At 40.8% G+C, this 17,640-nt stretch overlaps 1 protein-coding gene across 5 annotated transcripts in view; it reads right to left on the bottom strand.

The window, feature by feature from the left end:
- mgaa (MAX dimerization protein MGA a) overlaps window positions 1-17,640 on the bottom strand; it is a 103,962-nt gene that overhangs the window by 33,028 nt on the left and 53,294 nt on the right. For 4 of the 5 annotated variants that reach the window (XM_043698206.1, XM_043698208.1, XM_043698210.1 and 1 more), the window contains exons 16-20: window positions 15,833-16,135; window positions 11,565-12,814; window positions 7,038-7,153; window positions 4,084-4,147; window positions 3,585-3,770 (exon numbers count right to left, since the gene is read on the bottom strand). In XM_043698206.1, coding sequence (XP_043554141.1) covers window positions 3,585-3,770; window positions 4,084-4,147; window positions 7,038-7,153; window positions 11,565-12,814; window positions 15,833-16,135 — 1,919 coding nt within the window. The remainder of the gene's footprint in view (window positions 1-3,584; window positions 3,771-4,083; window positions 4,148-7,037; window positions 7,154-11,564; window positions 12,815-15,832; window positions 16,136-17,640) is intronic. The other variant, XM_043698209.1, reaches the window with a different exon arrangement.

Raw genomic sequence — 17,640 nt, 5'->3', positions numbered from 1 at the left:
CATTTTATAAACTCTAAAAGGGCACCTCTCAGCTCACAACACTCCAAGGAAAACAGCCTCAGCCTATTCAACCTCTCCCTATAGCTCAAGCCCTCCAACCCTGGCAAAATCCTTGTAAATTTTTCTGAACCCTTTCAAGTTTCACAATATCCTGCCTATAGGAAGTGGCCTAACCAATGTCCTGTACAGCCGCAACATGACCTCCCAACTCCTTTACTCAATGCTGTGACCAATAAAGAAAAGCATAAAAACTTTCTTTACTGTCCTATTAATCGGAGACTCCACTTTCAAGGAACAATGAACCTGTACTCCAAGGTCCCTTTGTTCAGCAAGACTCCCCAGAACCTTTCCAGAAAGTGTACAAGTCCTGCTCAGATTTACCTTTCCAAAATGCAGCGCCTCACGTTTATCTAAATTAGACTCCATCTGCCACTCCGTGGCTTATTGGCCCATCTTGATCAAGATGCCATTGTATTCTGGAGGTAACCTTCTTCGTTGTCCACTACACCTCCAATTTTAGTGTCATCTGCAAACTCGTGTTCACATCCAAATAAATAATACACCATTGGTCACAGGCTTCCAGTCTGAAAAGCAACCCTCCACCACCACCCTCTATCTTCCATCTTCAAGCCAGTTCAGTATCCAAATGGCTAGTTCTCCCTGTATTCCATGAGATCTGACCTTGCTAACCAACCTCCCATGAGGAACCTTGTCGAACGCCTTGCTGAAGTCCATATAGATCACATTTACTGCTCTGTCCTTGTCAATCCTCCTTGTTACTTCTTCTAAAAACTCAATCAAGTTCGTTACACGTTTTCCCATGCACAAAGCCATGCTGACTAGCCCTGATCAGTCCTTGCCTTTCCAAATGCATTTAAATCCTATCCCTCAGGATTCCCTCCAATGACTTGCCCACCACTGATGTCAGGCTCACCAGTCTACAGATCCCTGCCTTTTCCTTAACACCTCTCTGAAATAGTAGCGCCACGTTAGCCAACCTCCAGTCTTCTGGCACCTCTCCTGCGACTATGAATGATACAAATATCTCAGCAAGGGGCCCAATCACAGAGTTGTCGTGTAGACCTGATCAGATCCTGGGGATTTATCCATGTTTATGTACTTTAAGACATTCAGTACCTTCTTCTCTGTAATATGGTCATTTTTCAAGATGTCACTATTTATTTGTTCTATATCTTCTACACAGCAAACAATCATACAAAATACTTCTTTAGAATCTCTCCCATCTCATGCGGTTCCACACAGACTGCCTTGCTGATCTTTGAAGGGTCCTATTCTCTCCCTAGTTACCCTTTTGTCCTTAATATATTTATAAAATCCCATTGAATACATCTTAACCCTATTTGCCAAAGCTATCTCATGTTCCCTTTTTGCCCTCCTGATTTCCCTCTTAAGTATACTCCCACTGCCTTCTAAGGATTCACTCAATCTCTGCTGTCTATACTTGACACATGCTTTCTTCTTCTTGTTAACCAAAACCTCAATTTTTTTAAATCATCCAGAATTCCTCTATACCTACCAGCCTTAGTCCTATAGTACAATCCCAATAAGTTGATCATCCTTTCTTATTTCTCAGTTCCACCCAAATAATTTCTCTGGATGTATTCCCAAGAATATCCTCAGTACAGCCATAATGTTATCCCTTAATAAAAACACCATTCCCACTCCTCTGTTGCCCCTCTTTCTAACCTTCCTATAACATTTGTTTCATGGAACACTGAGCTGCCAGTCCTATCTATCCCTGAGCCACATCTCTGTAACTGATATGATATTCCAATCCCATGTTCCCAACCACGCCCTGCATTCATCTGCCTTCCCGGTTAGGCCTCCTGCATTGAAATAAATGCAGCTTAATCTATCGATCCTACCTCGCTCTCTGCTTTGTTCCTGTCTGCCCTGACTGTTTGACGTTTTCCTTTTCCCAAATGTACCAGTCTCAGACTGATCTCTTTCCTCAACATCTCCCACCCCTCTAACCTTACTAGTTTAAATCCTAAGCAGCTCTCGCAAATCTTCCTGCCACTATACTAGTCCCCTTCCAATTCAGGTACAATCCGTCCTTTTTATACAGGTCATTTTTACCCCAGAACTGATTCCAATGATCCAAAAACATGAACCCTTTCCCCTTGCACCAGTTCCTCAGCCACACATTCATCTGCTGTATTCTCCTATCCTCACTAGCTCGTAGCACCAGGAGTATTCCAGATATTACTGCTCTCAAGGATCTCCTTTTTAAATTCCTCCCTAACTTCCTATATTCTCCCTTCAGAATATCATCCTTTTTCCTTCCAATGTCATTACTTCCAATGTGTACAACAACCTGCTGCTAGTCCCACTCCCCTTTGGAGAACATTCTGCACTCTGAGATAGCCTTGAGATCCTGGCATCATGGAAGCAAAAGACAATTTTCGTTACTTGCTGTCGGCCACAGAAACATCTGTGTCTCTGACTAGATAGTCCCCTATCACAATTGATGGCTTGCAACCTGACGTACCCCTCATTACATTAGAGCTAGTCTTGGCTGTTCGTGCTACATTCCCCAGAGAGTCAATCGCCCCCTACTTTTTCCAAAACAGCATACTTGTTTGAGATGGGAATAGCCACAGGAGACTCCAGCATTACCTGCCTACTTCTCCTACCTTTCCTGGTGGTAACCCATCTACCCGAATGTATCTCCGGTTGTTCTCCCTTCCTACAACAGTCATGCATCACAGTCCCTAGCTCCTGCAATTTCCTCATCGCCTCTAACTGCCACTACAACTGATCCATGCGATCCGATAGGATTCACAAATCAAACACACCTACCGCAGCCATAATAACTATTAACACAGAAATTCTCCCTAATCTCCCACATCTGACAGGAAGAACACATCATTCTACTAAAGGTTACCTTTACACTTTAACAATCTACATACCCAGAAAATAGCACAGTCTTATTGCTCTAAAAAACACTGCTCCAGATTAAACTATAATCAAGACACAGATCTCAACAAAGCATATAACCAAAAAGAACCCAGTCTATTCACTATTTAAAAAAAAGACAACAAGGTTACACTTAAAAATCATGCACTTATCTGTTCCTCTGCTGTGAGTTCTCCCACACAGGTTCCTCTATGGTCAGCTGTGAATTTCGCTATTTGTTGATTTTTTTGTAGATTCATTCCGATGTCCAGAAATACCTGAACTCAACAGCAAAGGCAGTAGCTGTGCAGATTCACTGTTGTGCCAGACAGCAGTGTAGGTTTCTCTCTCTCGCTCACTGACCATGTGGTCTCTGCCTTTGTCTCTCTTCCTACTTTTCAAAGTGCCATTGTTTAGATCTCTTTTCCCCCACAAACTTCCAAAGCAATACAACAGCTTATAAAACAGTAATTACTGCTCATGGAATTCAAGGAAATCAGCTCCAACACTGAAACGATCTCAAAAATAAAGAAGCAGCTCTTACAGCACAATTCTTTTTCCTGTCCTCCATCTTGGATTACCCAGATTCCGTGCTTGAATGATAACAAAACACAGCAGTAAACTTTGCTATTTAAATATAGTTAAATGCAAAGCATTTTACAAACCTGTTTGAGAATGTAATACTTTGAGGCTCTCTGTTCCTTGCGCAGCCCCAGGGTTCTCTTCAATTTTTCAAAGAGGTTTCTCATCACAAAGCGCCTCCGCCTCTCATTTACTGTATGTGCAGTCCGATATACCACCAGAGCATCCAGTTGAGCTTTTATTTCTTTACTGAGAAATGGGTTAGGTTTCTATAGGGGAAAAATACAGTACAGAATATTTCCATTAAGTACATTTCTGAAGTCACTTGCTATTCAATGAAACAGAATCTACAAAACCTCTGAAGGTTAACCTTTTACAACTGCAGACTTTCCAATAAATATTTCCATGAGTCTAACTAAAGTATGTAAACCCACACTGCTAAAAGAAACCAATTGCTATTCCAGATTTAGTAGGCCTCCTACCCAGCTTTTCATGTACAATCACGGTCTCCCTCAAAGATTAATTAAACTTTTTGGACTCTGAACCTTCCCCCACACTAATATTCTCTACATTATTGCTTACCTCTTTGGGTTTGGGTTCCTCCTCTGGGGCTTTTTTAATAAGGTACGGATTATGGAAGTGACATCTGGAAACAAGATAAAACAAAGATTATTTTACACCACTCATGTGGAGGTAGAAAATAAATCTTGATACTTTCTCCTGACAAGAGATCTTGATATTTTCTCACTAACAAATTTTGCCAATGACGAGACTGATCGATCAACTTCAACACAAAAGAAGACAAAACCTTAATGTATGAAAATTTAGAAGGGTGTTAAGTTAATTGCACAAGCAATGCTCAACTTCTCCAATTATTCAGAGTACATATGTATGAAACATACCTAAATGATACTTAATTCTAATTTCACATAATTTGCACACATCAGGCTGTTTCTATTATTTGTTCATGCTGATAATTTAGGATCCATTAAACCAAGGCCTGGAAAAAGGCTTTTACAAACTTTCAGCACAGCAAAATAGTAACAGAGCTAAATGAATATGAAATATAAGCATAAGACAAAGCTGCTTGGATGTTTAGGGTGTTATCATTAGGGCTTACTGGTTGCCACACCTTTTCCTACCCCGTACCTTGCCTGAACAGACAGATAAGTAATTTGGTCCAAAGCCCCTGCACACTTTGTATAGGTCTGCAAGGGCAGTACAAGTTGTTTTGTCCTCAGATTTGTATTCTTTTCAAAGTGTAGAAAATCTCATCCACTGCTTCCACATCTTTTCATAATGCTAAGGAAAAGATGCTGTTCTAAAGAGTCATAACCAGTTCAAAAGTTAACTCTGATTCGTCCTCCATAGATGCTGCTGGACCCAAGTTTCTCCAACATTCTGGTAAAACCACTGATCCTGTAGGAACTATAGCTGGAATATGCCTGCATTGTACAGTAAAGTTCAATAATTTTCATCGCCATCAGAATTAAGTCAATGGCTCGCCATACTTCTCTCATGCTACTTGTATTCATCCACCTATAGAATTTAACCAGAAACCTTTGTTGCAGAGATGATGGTGCAATGCAACTCTTGAAGATTGGGACAAGCCAAATCATAACCAACAGGTGTGCGTGTATGAGTGCTCGCATGTAGGTCCTCCAGATGCTGTGTTCAGACACCTCAGCTATTTACCATTTACATCAATGCTTTAGATGAGGGTAGTGAAGGCATAGTAGAATGATAAGCACAAAGAATGTTGTGAAGATGACATAAGGGAGGTCACAGAGAACACTGTAGCAGGCAAAAATCTGCCAAATGGATTTTAGTATAGCAAAATATGAAGATGTTCATTTTAGCAGAAAAGTGAAGCAGATTGTTAATTGAACAGATAACAACAAGCAAAATCTGAAGTGTAGAGAGAATTAGATGTTGTAGTGGGATGGCACGGTGGTTCAAGTGGTTAGCACTGCTGCCTCTCAGTGCTAGGGACCAGGGTTTGATTCCAGCCTCAGACAACCCATGTCTGCATGGGTTTCCTCCAGGTATTCCTGTTTCCTCCCACAATCCAAACATGTGCAGGTTAGGTTAATTGGCCATGCTAAATTGCCCATAGTGTAGGTTAAGTGCATTAGCCAGGGGTAAATGTAGGATAATAGAGAAGGGGAATGGGTCTGGGTGGATTACTTTTTGGAGGGTCAGTGTGCACTTGTTGGGGCAAATGGCCTGTTTCCACACTGTAGGAATCCTGTGATTATAGTGCATGAGTCACAAAAAGTTTGTACACAGGTAAAGCATGTAACTGCGAAGCAAATAAGATGGTAACCTTTATTGAGATGAATGGGACATAATGGTAAGGATAGAAAATGCTAGAAAAAGCTCAGATCTGGTAGTATCTATGGACAGAAAGTGTGTGTAAATTTTTCAAGTTAAATATAGGTCTTCTTGGGAACTGAAAAAAACAGTTGGTAAATGAAGATTCTTACACAGTTAACAAAAGCGGTTGGATGAACAGTGGAAGAGATGGTGAGGGTACCCAAAACAAAAGGGAAATGGCAGTAGGGATACAATTGAAGAATAGCTGTGCATGAATGGTTGGTGCTAACAGCAGAACATAGATTAACTCTGCTGAAAGCAAGCCAAGTTAATAAGACTGCGTGTCTGTCTCTCTTCATCAGTGTCTGTGCAACAAAATGGAGAATTTCCACATTCTGAAGTGGTTGAACTCAATGTTGAGCCCTGATAGTAGTGAAGTGCCTTAATCAAAAAATGAGGTGATGTTTCTTCAGCCACTGCAACTTAGAATTGTTTTGGGCTTGAAATGGTAATTTCATTCCTCCCCCGCCCCAGACAGATGCTACCAAATCTGAGTTTGTTATAAAAGGCATTAATGAAACCACATCAGAAATATTATGTGCAGCTTTCATCTCCTTACTTGAAGGAAGGAGATGATATGTCAGAAGTAGGTCTAAGGTGGTTTACTGGTTCTGTACCTAGAATGACTTGGATCCTCTAAGAGGAGATTGGACAGGCTAGGCTCAATTCCACTCCAGAAGTGTGAGGGGTAACATGACTGAAGTACATAGGATCCTAAATTGACATGATGGACATGGAAAGGATGTTTACTCTTACTGTCAAGTTCAGAACTAGAGGGCACAATTTTAAAATTGTGTCCTCTAGTTAAGAGATCTTCCATTTTGAATAATGAGAAAAATGGTTTTCTGAGTGTAGTATGACTTTAGAACACAGTCTAAAAAGGCAGTAGAGGTGGGGTCATTTAATATTTTGAAGACACGGGTGGCTAAGTTCTTGTGTGAGGGAATCAAAGGTTATCCGGTTGATAAGAATGTTACATTTCAAACACAAATAGATCAGCCAAGACCTTATGGAAAAAAAATGGAACTGCTCATAATTTTTATGTTCCTTAAGTACTATTTACGCACAAGTAAGTCATGCAATATCAAATGAAAGGTACAGTTGCACAAAAATGCAAGCCAGCATTCAATGCCTTTTCAATTAAAAACACACTTTCATACTTGGCTTTGGTACGATGGTGGGAAGCAGAAGCAATAAGACGTGCAATGTTGATTTTCTCAGAGAGTTCGTCCACTGTCTCAATATCCACAGCCTCTTCACTGGAGGTTGAGTCAAACTGCAAATGAGGTTTTCAAAAAGTTAGACTATAAACAGTAGGAAAAATTCTAACCACTCTCACAATAGAATATCCCCAACCTGTATTTGATATGACGAAAGGAGGACAAAACTGAAATTCAAAGTAACTACATTACACAACAAAATAAAAATTTTTGCAAGTTCAAATTCAAGCCAGTTCTTCAAGGAATTAACAAATCAAGCTATAACTACCACAATAACACAAGAATCCTGAATTTTATTAAAAATTTTAATAAATCAAATTTAAGAGGTCAATCTGTTCCACGTCATTATCAAAGACCTACATGATATAACTAGTTCAAATTTACAAATCATGGGAAATGGGTATTGCAGGCTATGCCAACATTTATTGCTCATCTCTCACTGCTTTTGAGAAGGTGATGGCAAGTTACCTCATTGAAGTATTGCATTCCATATGATGTAGGCAGAACTCATGGTGTTGCAAAGGAGGAATTTTCAGGATTTTGACCCAGGGACATTGAAGGAGCGGAGTTATAGTTCCAAGTCAGAATGGTGAGTGACTTGGATGGAATTCGTAAGTGGTGGTGCTCCTGCATATCCAATTTTCTCCTTATAGATGAGAGATTTCAGGCTTGTGTACTGAGCTTCAGAGAGTTGTTGCAGTGCACCTCTTTGAAGGTACAAACTATCCATGTGCAATAATGATAGAAAGTGTATTGAAAATTTTAGATGCCCAATCAAGCAGATAGCTTTGTTCTAAGTGTCAAAACCCTTAGGTGTTGTTGGAGGCAAGTAACATTCAGGCTAGGGGATAGAATTCCAATATACTCCTGACTTGTGCCTTGTAGGTGAGAGACAGGATTTGAGGAGTCAGGAAGTAAGTTACTCATCGCAGAATATCCAGTCCCTGAACTGCCGTTATTACCACATTATTTATCTGGCCGAGCAATTTCAGTTTCTGGTCAATGAGAACCCCAGGATGATGATAACGCTGGAATTCATTATTGATTAAGTAATGCCAGGGCATGAAGGCTGGATTCTTTCTTGTTGGGAGATGGTCATTGCCTGGCATTCAAGTCGCAAGTAACACATTGTTGCCACACATCAGCCCAAGCCTGTATGTTGCCTGTATCTTGCTGCTTTTGACAGGAACTATTTCAGTATCGGTTCAACACCATTTGTGACATCTCAATGTTTGCTGATAACTGCACAATATCATCTCTGGCTTTACATGGAGATGGTTGGGCCAAGGACACGACTCTGACTAACACCAGCAATGATGTCCTATGGCTAAGATGATCAACTGCCATAACCACAACACTTATAAATTTATGCTAGTATGAAACAGATTCAAACTCCCCTGATCTCCACCCGCGCCCCTGACTCCCATCAACTTCCGCTTTGCTAGCAGTACAGTATCCTAATGCCACAAATGGCTACATGCAGAGCTTAGATACAAGCTGCTGGTTGTGGGAATACTTATAGCTCGCTCTGTTTAGCTTATGCTTGTTATTTATTCAATTTAAGTTGCTTAACATGCAAGTAGTCCCGTGCTATAGCTTCATTAGGGTGACATCTCATTTTTCACTATGACTGGAGCTGCTCCTTGCATGTCCTCCTCCACTATTCATTAAACTAGGGTTGATCCCCTGGCTTGATGGTAATGGTGGAGTGAGGTGGCAAATTGTGATTGAATAACATTCTTTTGCTGCTGATGGCCTATAATGCCTCATGGATGTCCAACTCTGAGTTGGTAGCGCTGCTCACGCTGTCTAGTTTAACGAAGCAGTAATACTACAATTCTTTATGAAGGATGTTCTTAATGGCAAGATGAGACATTGTCTCCACAAGGACTGTGTGGTGTCCATTCCTGCTGATACAGACAAGGAGAGATGCATGTACTACAAGTAGAGAAGGAGGTCAACAGATTTTCCCCCTCCCTTCACTAGTTCCATCACTATATGCCACAGACTTAATCTCGCAGGTATAGCCTTAAGGATTCAGCCAGCTCAGATCAATAATGGTGTTACCAAGCCAATTTTGACAGCAGACAATGAAATCCCACAGCCAGAGTACATTCTATGCTATTACCACTCTAGGTCCATCCTCCAAGCAGTGTTCAACATGAAGGAGAACTAAATCAGTTTAGACTGAGTGTAAATGGTCATTAGTTGAAAGTTTCCTTCCCCATGTTTAGTCTGATACCAGGAGACTTCATGGGGTCTACAGACAACAATGAGGGCTCCCATACCAACTCTCTCCCAATTGTATATCACTGTGCACCACCTGTGGTGGGTCCATCCTACTGATGTAAAAAGGCATACCCAGAGATAGTGATAATGGTATTCAGAGCATTGCCTGTGAAGAATGATTCTGTGAAAGGACTGTCAGGCTATTGCTTAGTGTGAATTTAGAGTGTGTGGTGCAAGTAAGAGAGAGTGTCAATTCAGTTTCCAGTGCTTTGGCTGCCAGGTGGTCTGTCCAGTTTCATTTCTTTTATCAGGCTTTGTAATGATTTGCTTCAATGCTGATATAATTTCTCAATGCCAATGAACAATTAATTACATTACTAGCAGACCTGCCAAGTCATAGAGACATACAGCACGGAAACAGACCTTTTGATCCAACTAGTCTGTGCCGACCAGATATCTTAGATTAACCTAGTCTCATTTGCCAGCACTTGGGCCATATCCCTCTAAACGCTTCCCATTCATTTAGGCATCCAGATGCCTTTCAAATATTGTAATCGTACCAGCCTCCACTACTTCCTCTGGCAGCTCATTCTCACCCTAAACCTACACCCTCTTCTTTTGGACACCTCAACCTAGGGGAAAAGACCTTACCTATTTACCCTATCCATGCCCCTCATGATTTCATAAACCTCTATAAAGGTCACCCCTCAGCCTACAACACTCCAGGGAAAATACCCCAACTGATTCAGACTCTCCCTATAGCTCAAACCCTCCAATCCTGGCAACATCCTTGTAAATCTTTTCTGAACGCTTTCAACAATTCAAATATTTCTTTAATCTGTATCCAAAGTATTTTCCTTTTATTATTGATGACAAACATCTTTCAAAGAGCTGGTACCCAAGAATGTATCCTCAATCAATGAGAACATGTTTTTGAATTGGATCCCTATTATTAAATGATTTCTTGGTGACTGTGCAACTAAAGAATTAAATTTTGCATGAGCAGCCTCACCTTGCTAGCTTTACTATATGTAGTACCAGTGTGACTGAAGAACCAAAGATGCATCATGTCACAGGCTACTGAGTAACAGTAAACCCATGGAGAACATACAGCAATACAGATGTTTCCCTTTTACACGGGAGTCAAATGAAAGCGTTTTTGATTATACAGGTAATTAAGGATTTATACTCCTTCATGCATTTTCCATCCAAGCAGCACTAATGCAAGTGGGAACTGGGGAAAACTCTACCAAATGGAGTCAAACCTAGCACAAATGTTGTTGTTGCTTGTCAGTAATCTCAGTCCCAGGACATCACTATGGGAGTTACTCAACGTAGCATCCAAGGACAAAAGCTCAGTTGCTTCAATGATCTTCCCTCTAAGGTCAGAAGTGGGAATGCTGCACAAATGTTCAGCACCATTTAGGACTCCTTGAATACTACAGCAGACTATGTTCCTTTGTGGGAAGACCTAAACAATATCCAGGCTGGCGAGACATAACACTTGCACCGAATGCCAGGCAATGACCACCCCGCACAACAGAAAATCTAACCTCTTGACAGTCAGTCAATGGCATTACCATTGCTGCAGCTCCACTACCATCATCATGGGAGCTTCCACTGGGTAAAAATTGAATTAGACTGGTCATACAAATCCTATGGCTACAAGAAAATATTACAGGCTGGGAATCGTGTAACAGTAACTCACCTTCTGGCACAACTCCGGAATGGAATGATGGAATACTCCCCATGTGCCTGGATAAATGTAGCACCAACACAAAGCTTGCCAGCATCCAGGACAAAGCAGCTTACTTGATTTGCACCACATTTATAAACAACCACACCCAAACAACTGATACCCTGACCCTCAGTCTGTATATTCTACAAAAGGTACAGCAGAAATTCATTGCAATTGAGCTAGAATTGAGGCGTGCCTTCTTGACCTGCCTAATGCTAAATTATGGTTATGGTTTGGCATCCTCAAATAATCTGGATGCCTACTTGGAGGAAAGACGATTCTCAGTTTGTGAGCACAACTGGAAATAGTCAGTTGTTACCCAAATGTTCCTTAATGGATTCACGCTTTATGTCTATAGAATCCAAATTTCAACATTAAAAATGAGCTACCACAACCCATCAACTAATGGGAACAATAACAACATTACTCCAATAGTAAAATATAAATAGTGAGATAATGTGAAGCCAGCTATTGTGTTACCGACTAAAGTAAGCACTCACCATTTTCTCAATATCGATCTCCTCTATATCACTTGGAATCTCACCATCCTCCATGTCACTCGGAGAGTCCGTATCCTTATCTGATTCCAGGTTGTTTGTATACTGCATATCTGAATCAAGGTCCATAAATTCCTCACTTTCTGAATCATTTTGGATATCTTCTTCACACTTAAAGGAAGTATCAGAAGCATTTGTTCTACTACAGCTTTTTGTCTTCATCTGCATTCTCTCATGTTGCAGGTCATTTTGCTCTTTTGTACTGCATGGATTATCTGGTTTATTTCCAATTGTTAGAGTGTTAGATTCTGAGGCATCTTGTTCAGCAACCAATTCTTTGCCAGGTCCCAGAGCATTCTCCTGCAAAGAACTTACATTCTCACTTTCTTTCACAATGTGCATTTCACTGGTGTACAAATGGTCAGCCAGCTCTACAAAAGAACTTCCATTCTCATTTTCTTTCATATTGTGCATTTCACTGGTGTACGAATGGTCAGCCAACTCTGCAGGGGTGGACTTTTCTAGCCCAGCTTTCTGGTCCAAAGAATTAGCTTCCACTTCATCATCCACCTCACTTAAGGAAGGGGAGGACTGTGCTGCTTCAGACTTGTCTCCCAGTTTAGCTTCTGGTAAAGAGTCTGCACATATATGGTCCTCTCCAGGAGAATTTTCAGTCACCGTTGTTTCAACAAGCTCAGAGCCTGCAACATGAATATCTTCAAGGCCAGCTTCAGTCAACTGTTCTTCTGAGGTGCTATTGCTATCCTGGTTGGAAACGTTCTCAGATTCCTCTCCTTTACTGTTTTTCTCACTGTCTGTTTTTTCAGTCAAAGGCACACCAGGTTGAGGACTCACAAACCTCAGTGGCCCCCCAGTGGTTATGATGGTGTTTGGTAAAAGTTTCTGCCCTGGTGGTAACTGTAGCAAAGCAAATCCCATTGGCTGTAAGGGAACCAGATTGCCCGCACAGACAGGATTACTAGTCGTATCAACAGGATTACTGGCTGCATTAACAGTTATAAACTTTGTCTGTGGTGTGGTTACAATGGGAACAGCCATGCCCACAGGGTTAACAGGCGTAGCAACAGAGGACACCTTTAATGCAACAGGAATGGCTTTTGTAAAAGGAATAATACGTGGCCTTCCTCTTTGTGGTATTATCCCTTGTTGAACAATACGAGGTGGAACGTTACTACTGGGAGGTGCTGCAGAAGTTTTTGTAGGTGTAGGGAAGCGGATTCCTCCTGTGGAACCTGAAGTGTGAAAAGAAATCATTAACTAAAGAATTTCAAGATTTCCACGCTGGAAGTAAAAGTTTACACGAATCTAATTATATATTATTACTTGTCGGGGTGTACTACACATTCCTTCTTGTAGTGCTGTCACTCTAAGTTCACTATCAAATCTTTGTTTCATTGCAAAGAACTGAGGATGCTGCAGATCTGAAACACAAAAAAGAAACTGCTGGAGAAACTCAACAGATCTGGCAGCATCTGTGCAGAGAAAACAGTTTAGAGTCCAGTGACCAACTTCTGAAGAACGGTTACTGGACTCAAAACATTAATTGTTTTCTTTCCACAGATTCTGCCAGAACCTGTTGAGTTTCTCCAGCAATTTCTATTTTTGTGCGAATCAAATCTTTGTTTCCCCATATCTACTTCTTTAGAGGTAATCATAAAAGTCTAACAATTAAAATCCCATGAAGTTTCTATTTGCACCATTGCAATATTTTCGTCGTTGTGCTCAGATTTTTTTTCTAGAACCGAAATTAAGCTGTACTCTTTTTTGAAAGAATAATCACTTTTGATGATTCAGCAATCATTCATTGGAACACTCAAATGTAGCAACATTTAGCATGAAAGTCTCATTTATATGATAAATAAGCAAAAAGTAGGAATGAAGACTTATCTGATTTATGTCACTCATGGCAGTCAGAGTATTTTCCTACCATTTTGAGATTTTTTTTACTTCGAAACAAAAGACAATTCTCTACAGAACAGACATACGATACCAATAAGATTACTTATGTCCATCTGGCTAATTCAGTTTAAAAACGGAATACAAAATCTACTACTGAAATCTCATACAATTCCTATGTATTAGAAGGATTACTTTCCTTCACATTGATCCAATTAGGATAAAACAGTGCTCTATGAAGGATCAGCATTACACCCAACATTCATGTGTAAACCAATGATGTTTCAACACCATTTCTAGTTCCAGGTGGATGGTGGGAGCATCTCAAGTGGAGTGATTGAGAAAACTGGATCTAGAGTTGAAGAATGAGAAACAATTGCATTGAAACACACTTCCTCTGGCTGGTGAGTCCAGAACAGAGGGATACAATCTCAGAATATTTCAGGAGGAATTACTTTCCTCAGAGGATGGTGAATCTTTGGAATTCTCTGCTCCTCATAGCTCAATCATGGAATCTGTTCAAGAAAAATAAATGGATTTCTGGAGAATAATGTCAGGGGATATGGAAATATTGGGGCAAAATGGCAATAAAAGTTAGGTGATGAGTCACAATTAGCTTGAACAGCAAGGCTGGCTTATTGACATATAGATGGAAATGTGTTGCTGGAAAAGCGCAGTAGGTCAGGCAGCATCTAGGGAACAGGAGAATCGACGTTTCGGGCATTAGCCCTTCTTCAGGAATGAGGAAAGTTGGTCCAGCAGGCTAAGATAAAAGATAGGGAGGAGGGACTTGGGGGAGGGGCGTCGGAAATGTGATAGGTGGAAAGAGGTCAAGGTGAGGGTGATAGGTCAGACTGGGGTGGGGGCGGAGAGGTCGGGAAGAAGATTGCAGGTTAGGAAGGCGGTGCTGAATTTGATGGATTTGACTGAGACAGGCTGGGGGGAGGGGAAATGAGGAAACTGGTGAAATCCGAGTTATTCCTATTGACATATAGATGTACAGCATGGAAACAGATCCTTTGGTCTAACTCGTCTATGCCTACCAGATATCCCAAGTTAATCTCATCCCATTTGCCGGCATTTGGCCCATATCCCTCTATGGCCTTCCTATTCATGTACCTATCCGGATATCTTTTACATGTTGTAATTGTACCAACCGCCACCACTTCCTCAGGCAGCTCATTCCTTACACACACCACCCTCTGCGTGAAATAATTGCCCCTCAGGTGCCTTTTAAAAATTTCCCTTCCCTTAAACCTATGCAGTCTAGTTTTGGACTCCCCTACCCCAAGAAAAAGACCTTGGCTATTCAACACATCCATGCCCCTCATGATTTAATAGACCTTTATAAGCTCACCGCTCAGCCTCAGACAGTCCAGGGAAAATAGCCCCAGCCTCTCCCTTTAGCTTAAACTCTCCAACTCTAGCACATTCTTCTAAATCTTTTCTGAACCCTTTCAAGTTTCACACGGATGAGACAAATGGCCTATTTTTAATGGGAAAAGGTGTAGGAGTTAAAACATTTAATGACAAAAAAAATTGAACATACAGAAAAGTAAAGGGTGACCTAATTCCGTTATTTACTATGATTAAAGGAATGTTTAGGGCTGTTGTAGATAGACAATTCCCTCTAGCGGGTGGTGGAAGAAAAATGTTTTGGGGAGGGATGTGGCATGTGGAGAAGACAGTCTACATTATCAGGCATTAGCTTAAATTTAGAAAGGAACAATAGATTTTATCATTTCTCAACTTCCTAACCTGAAATGGATATGTTTCCATCCCTTCAATTTACAATTCTTCTTGATACATTGGTGGCACTTTCATTTCTATCCCCACATCCAAAAAAGGTCCCAGCATCAATCTTTGAAATACTCCTTACGTAGTTAAACACCATTCCAAAGCAGCTCCTTTGATACAACCAGTTGTGAAACCAACTCTTTAACCGTTCAACAGTTATATGCTTTTCTACAATGAGAACTAGGTTCACGTGGCACTGTAACAAATTTCTTGGCAAAATCTCAAACAATATCCATGGAGTTTGAAGAACTCCACAGTTCACTTGCCAAGCATGGTCTTCTCCCCCTAAAGCAAAGTTATTCTGTGACTTCATACTTATTTTACAATGTGCCCTCTAACATTTCATCAACAACAGGTGTCAAGATCATCACCAATGGTTGCCAAAGAAATCACTTTGTTAAGAGACACACTAAGGCAAGATCTCTGACAGAATCCTTTGCAGCAGTTCTTTTGTCTTGCATTAAGCAAGCTGTGGGCTTATTTCAAAATAAGGATATCTTTTTTGAACGAAAAGTGAATTTAACAAGTCCGTACTAAGACTTGAAGACTGAATTCACCTGGATTCCGTAGGTTAAGTGTGACCATCTGGTGGAGATTTGGACGAGCCCCAGAACCAACATTTGTTAAAGGCACAAGTTGAATGATCTGGCCATTTGGATGTCGGAAGAGGTTCCCATCTGGACATTTTAGGGGCTGTAGTATCAATTTCTGCCCAGGTGAGAGTTGCAGATTCTGGACAGGCCGGATAGAAGATGTTCTAGACTGTGCTGGGATCAAAAGCAACCGTGGTCCATTGGTTTTCACAGCTTTAGAAGAATCAGATGTAACTGAATTGGCAGCTTCAGGCTGTCTAGGTATCCCTGACATAACAAAACACCACATTAGTTAGTTTGATTCACTCAAATCTATTTAGTTACAATTATAGAAATGCTGATGTAAAGACATGTCTTAAATAATGCACAAGTGGAAGAGTCAGCTCTGCAGTGAGGTACCAAAGAGTTGGTCAGCATTTGTCGAATAGTGGCAACACACAGGCAAGCTCTTCAGGGTAGGAAAGGAAATTGTCAAGATGATAGGAAAGTAAGGGAAAAGCAAAGTTACAGAGATAATGGTGCACTTAGTGAAATAAATCCTGAACTAATATTCAGAGTCACTGAAAGTATACAACCTTTATATATCTTTATAGGTGGCAGACTTTCTTGGACTAAATTGAGATTTTTGAGGCTATAATTACTAGGAGGAACTTAAAAATATTGAAGAACCAAATCATCTTGGGCCCAATCCAATGGGTGGAAAGTGGAGCTAGCAATGGAGGATAACTATAGGAGATTATTATTTCAGCCTCAGACATTACTGCAGGAGCTCCTCAGTTTCAACTGCTTCAATAATGGCCTTTCTTCCACCATAAAGGCAGAAGTGGGGACATTCACTGATGATCACAAAGTGTTCAGTACTAGTCACACATCCTCAGATACTGAAGCAATCTTTATCCTGATGCACCAGGACCCAGATACATTTTGGCTTCATCTAGAAGTGGCAAGTGACAAAATACCTGCATTACAAAGTGCCAGGTCATCTCCAACAAGGAGGAATCTAACAGTTTCCCTTGACATTCAAAGATCTTACCATTATTGAATCCACTTGGAGTCAATATCCTAATCAGACAAAAGCAGGTCAGAGGCCAGGAATATTGAAGTGAGTAACTCACCTTCTAACCCCCAAAGTCTGTCCACCAACTACAAGATACAACTCTGGAGCATGAGCAAAATTCTCTCCACTTTCCTGGATGGCTATAGCTCCAAAAGTACTCAAAGCAACAAAGGATACAGCAACCTAGTTGATTGGCATCCCATCTACCATCTTCAACATTCACGCTATTCAGTACAATATAGTGACATTAGTGTGTAACATCTACAAGATGCACTGCAGCAATTCAACACAGCTCCTTCAAAACCTCTGACAAGGGCAGCAGATACAAGGAAGCACCATCACCTGCAAGTTCCCTAAGTCACACATCATCTTGATGTGGAATTATATGTGAAGGAATAGCAAGATGCTAGGTCAGAATCTTGGAACTCCCTCTTTAAACAGTAGTGTATGTGCACCTGCCACTTGCATCAGTTAGGAACAGAAATAAACCAGCCTGTTGAGCCTTTCCCACCATTTAATACAAACACAGCTGACCAAAACTTCAATGCTTCTTATCACACTTGCCCCATAACCCTTTACACCACTGACCATCAGAAATTTATCAACCTCCAATTTAAATACGCTCAAAAGCTGAACTTCCACAGTCTTCTAGGATAGAGAACTTCAAACATTTGCTGCCCTTACCTCAGTACTAAATGCAATCCCCTTCTATTAA

The sequence above is a fragment of the Chiloscyllium plagiosum genome, chromosome 10 (assembly GCF_004010195.1).
Source record: "Chiloscyllium plagiosum isolate BGI_BamShark_2017 chromosome 10, ASM401019v2, whole genome shotgun sequence".
Lineage (NCBI taxonomy): Eukaryota > Metazoa > Chordata > Chondrichthyes > Orectolobiformes > Hemiscylliidae > Chiloscyllium > Chiloscyllium plagiosum.
The sequence above is the reverse complement of the archived record's forward strand: the minus strand, read 5'-3'. Positions and strand labels throughout refer to the sequence as shown.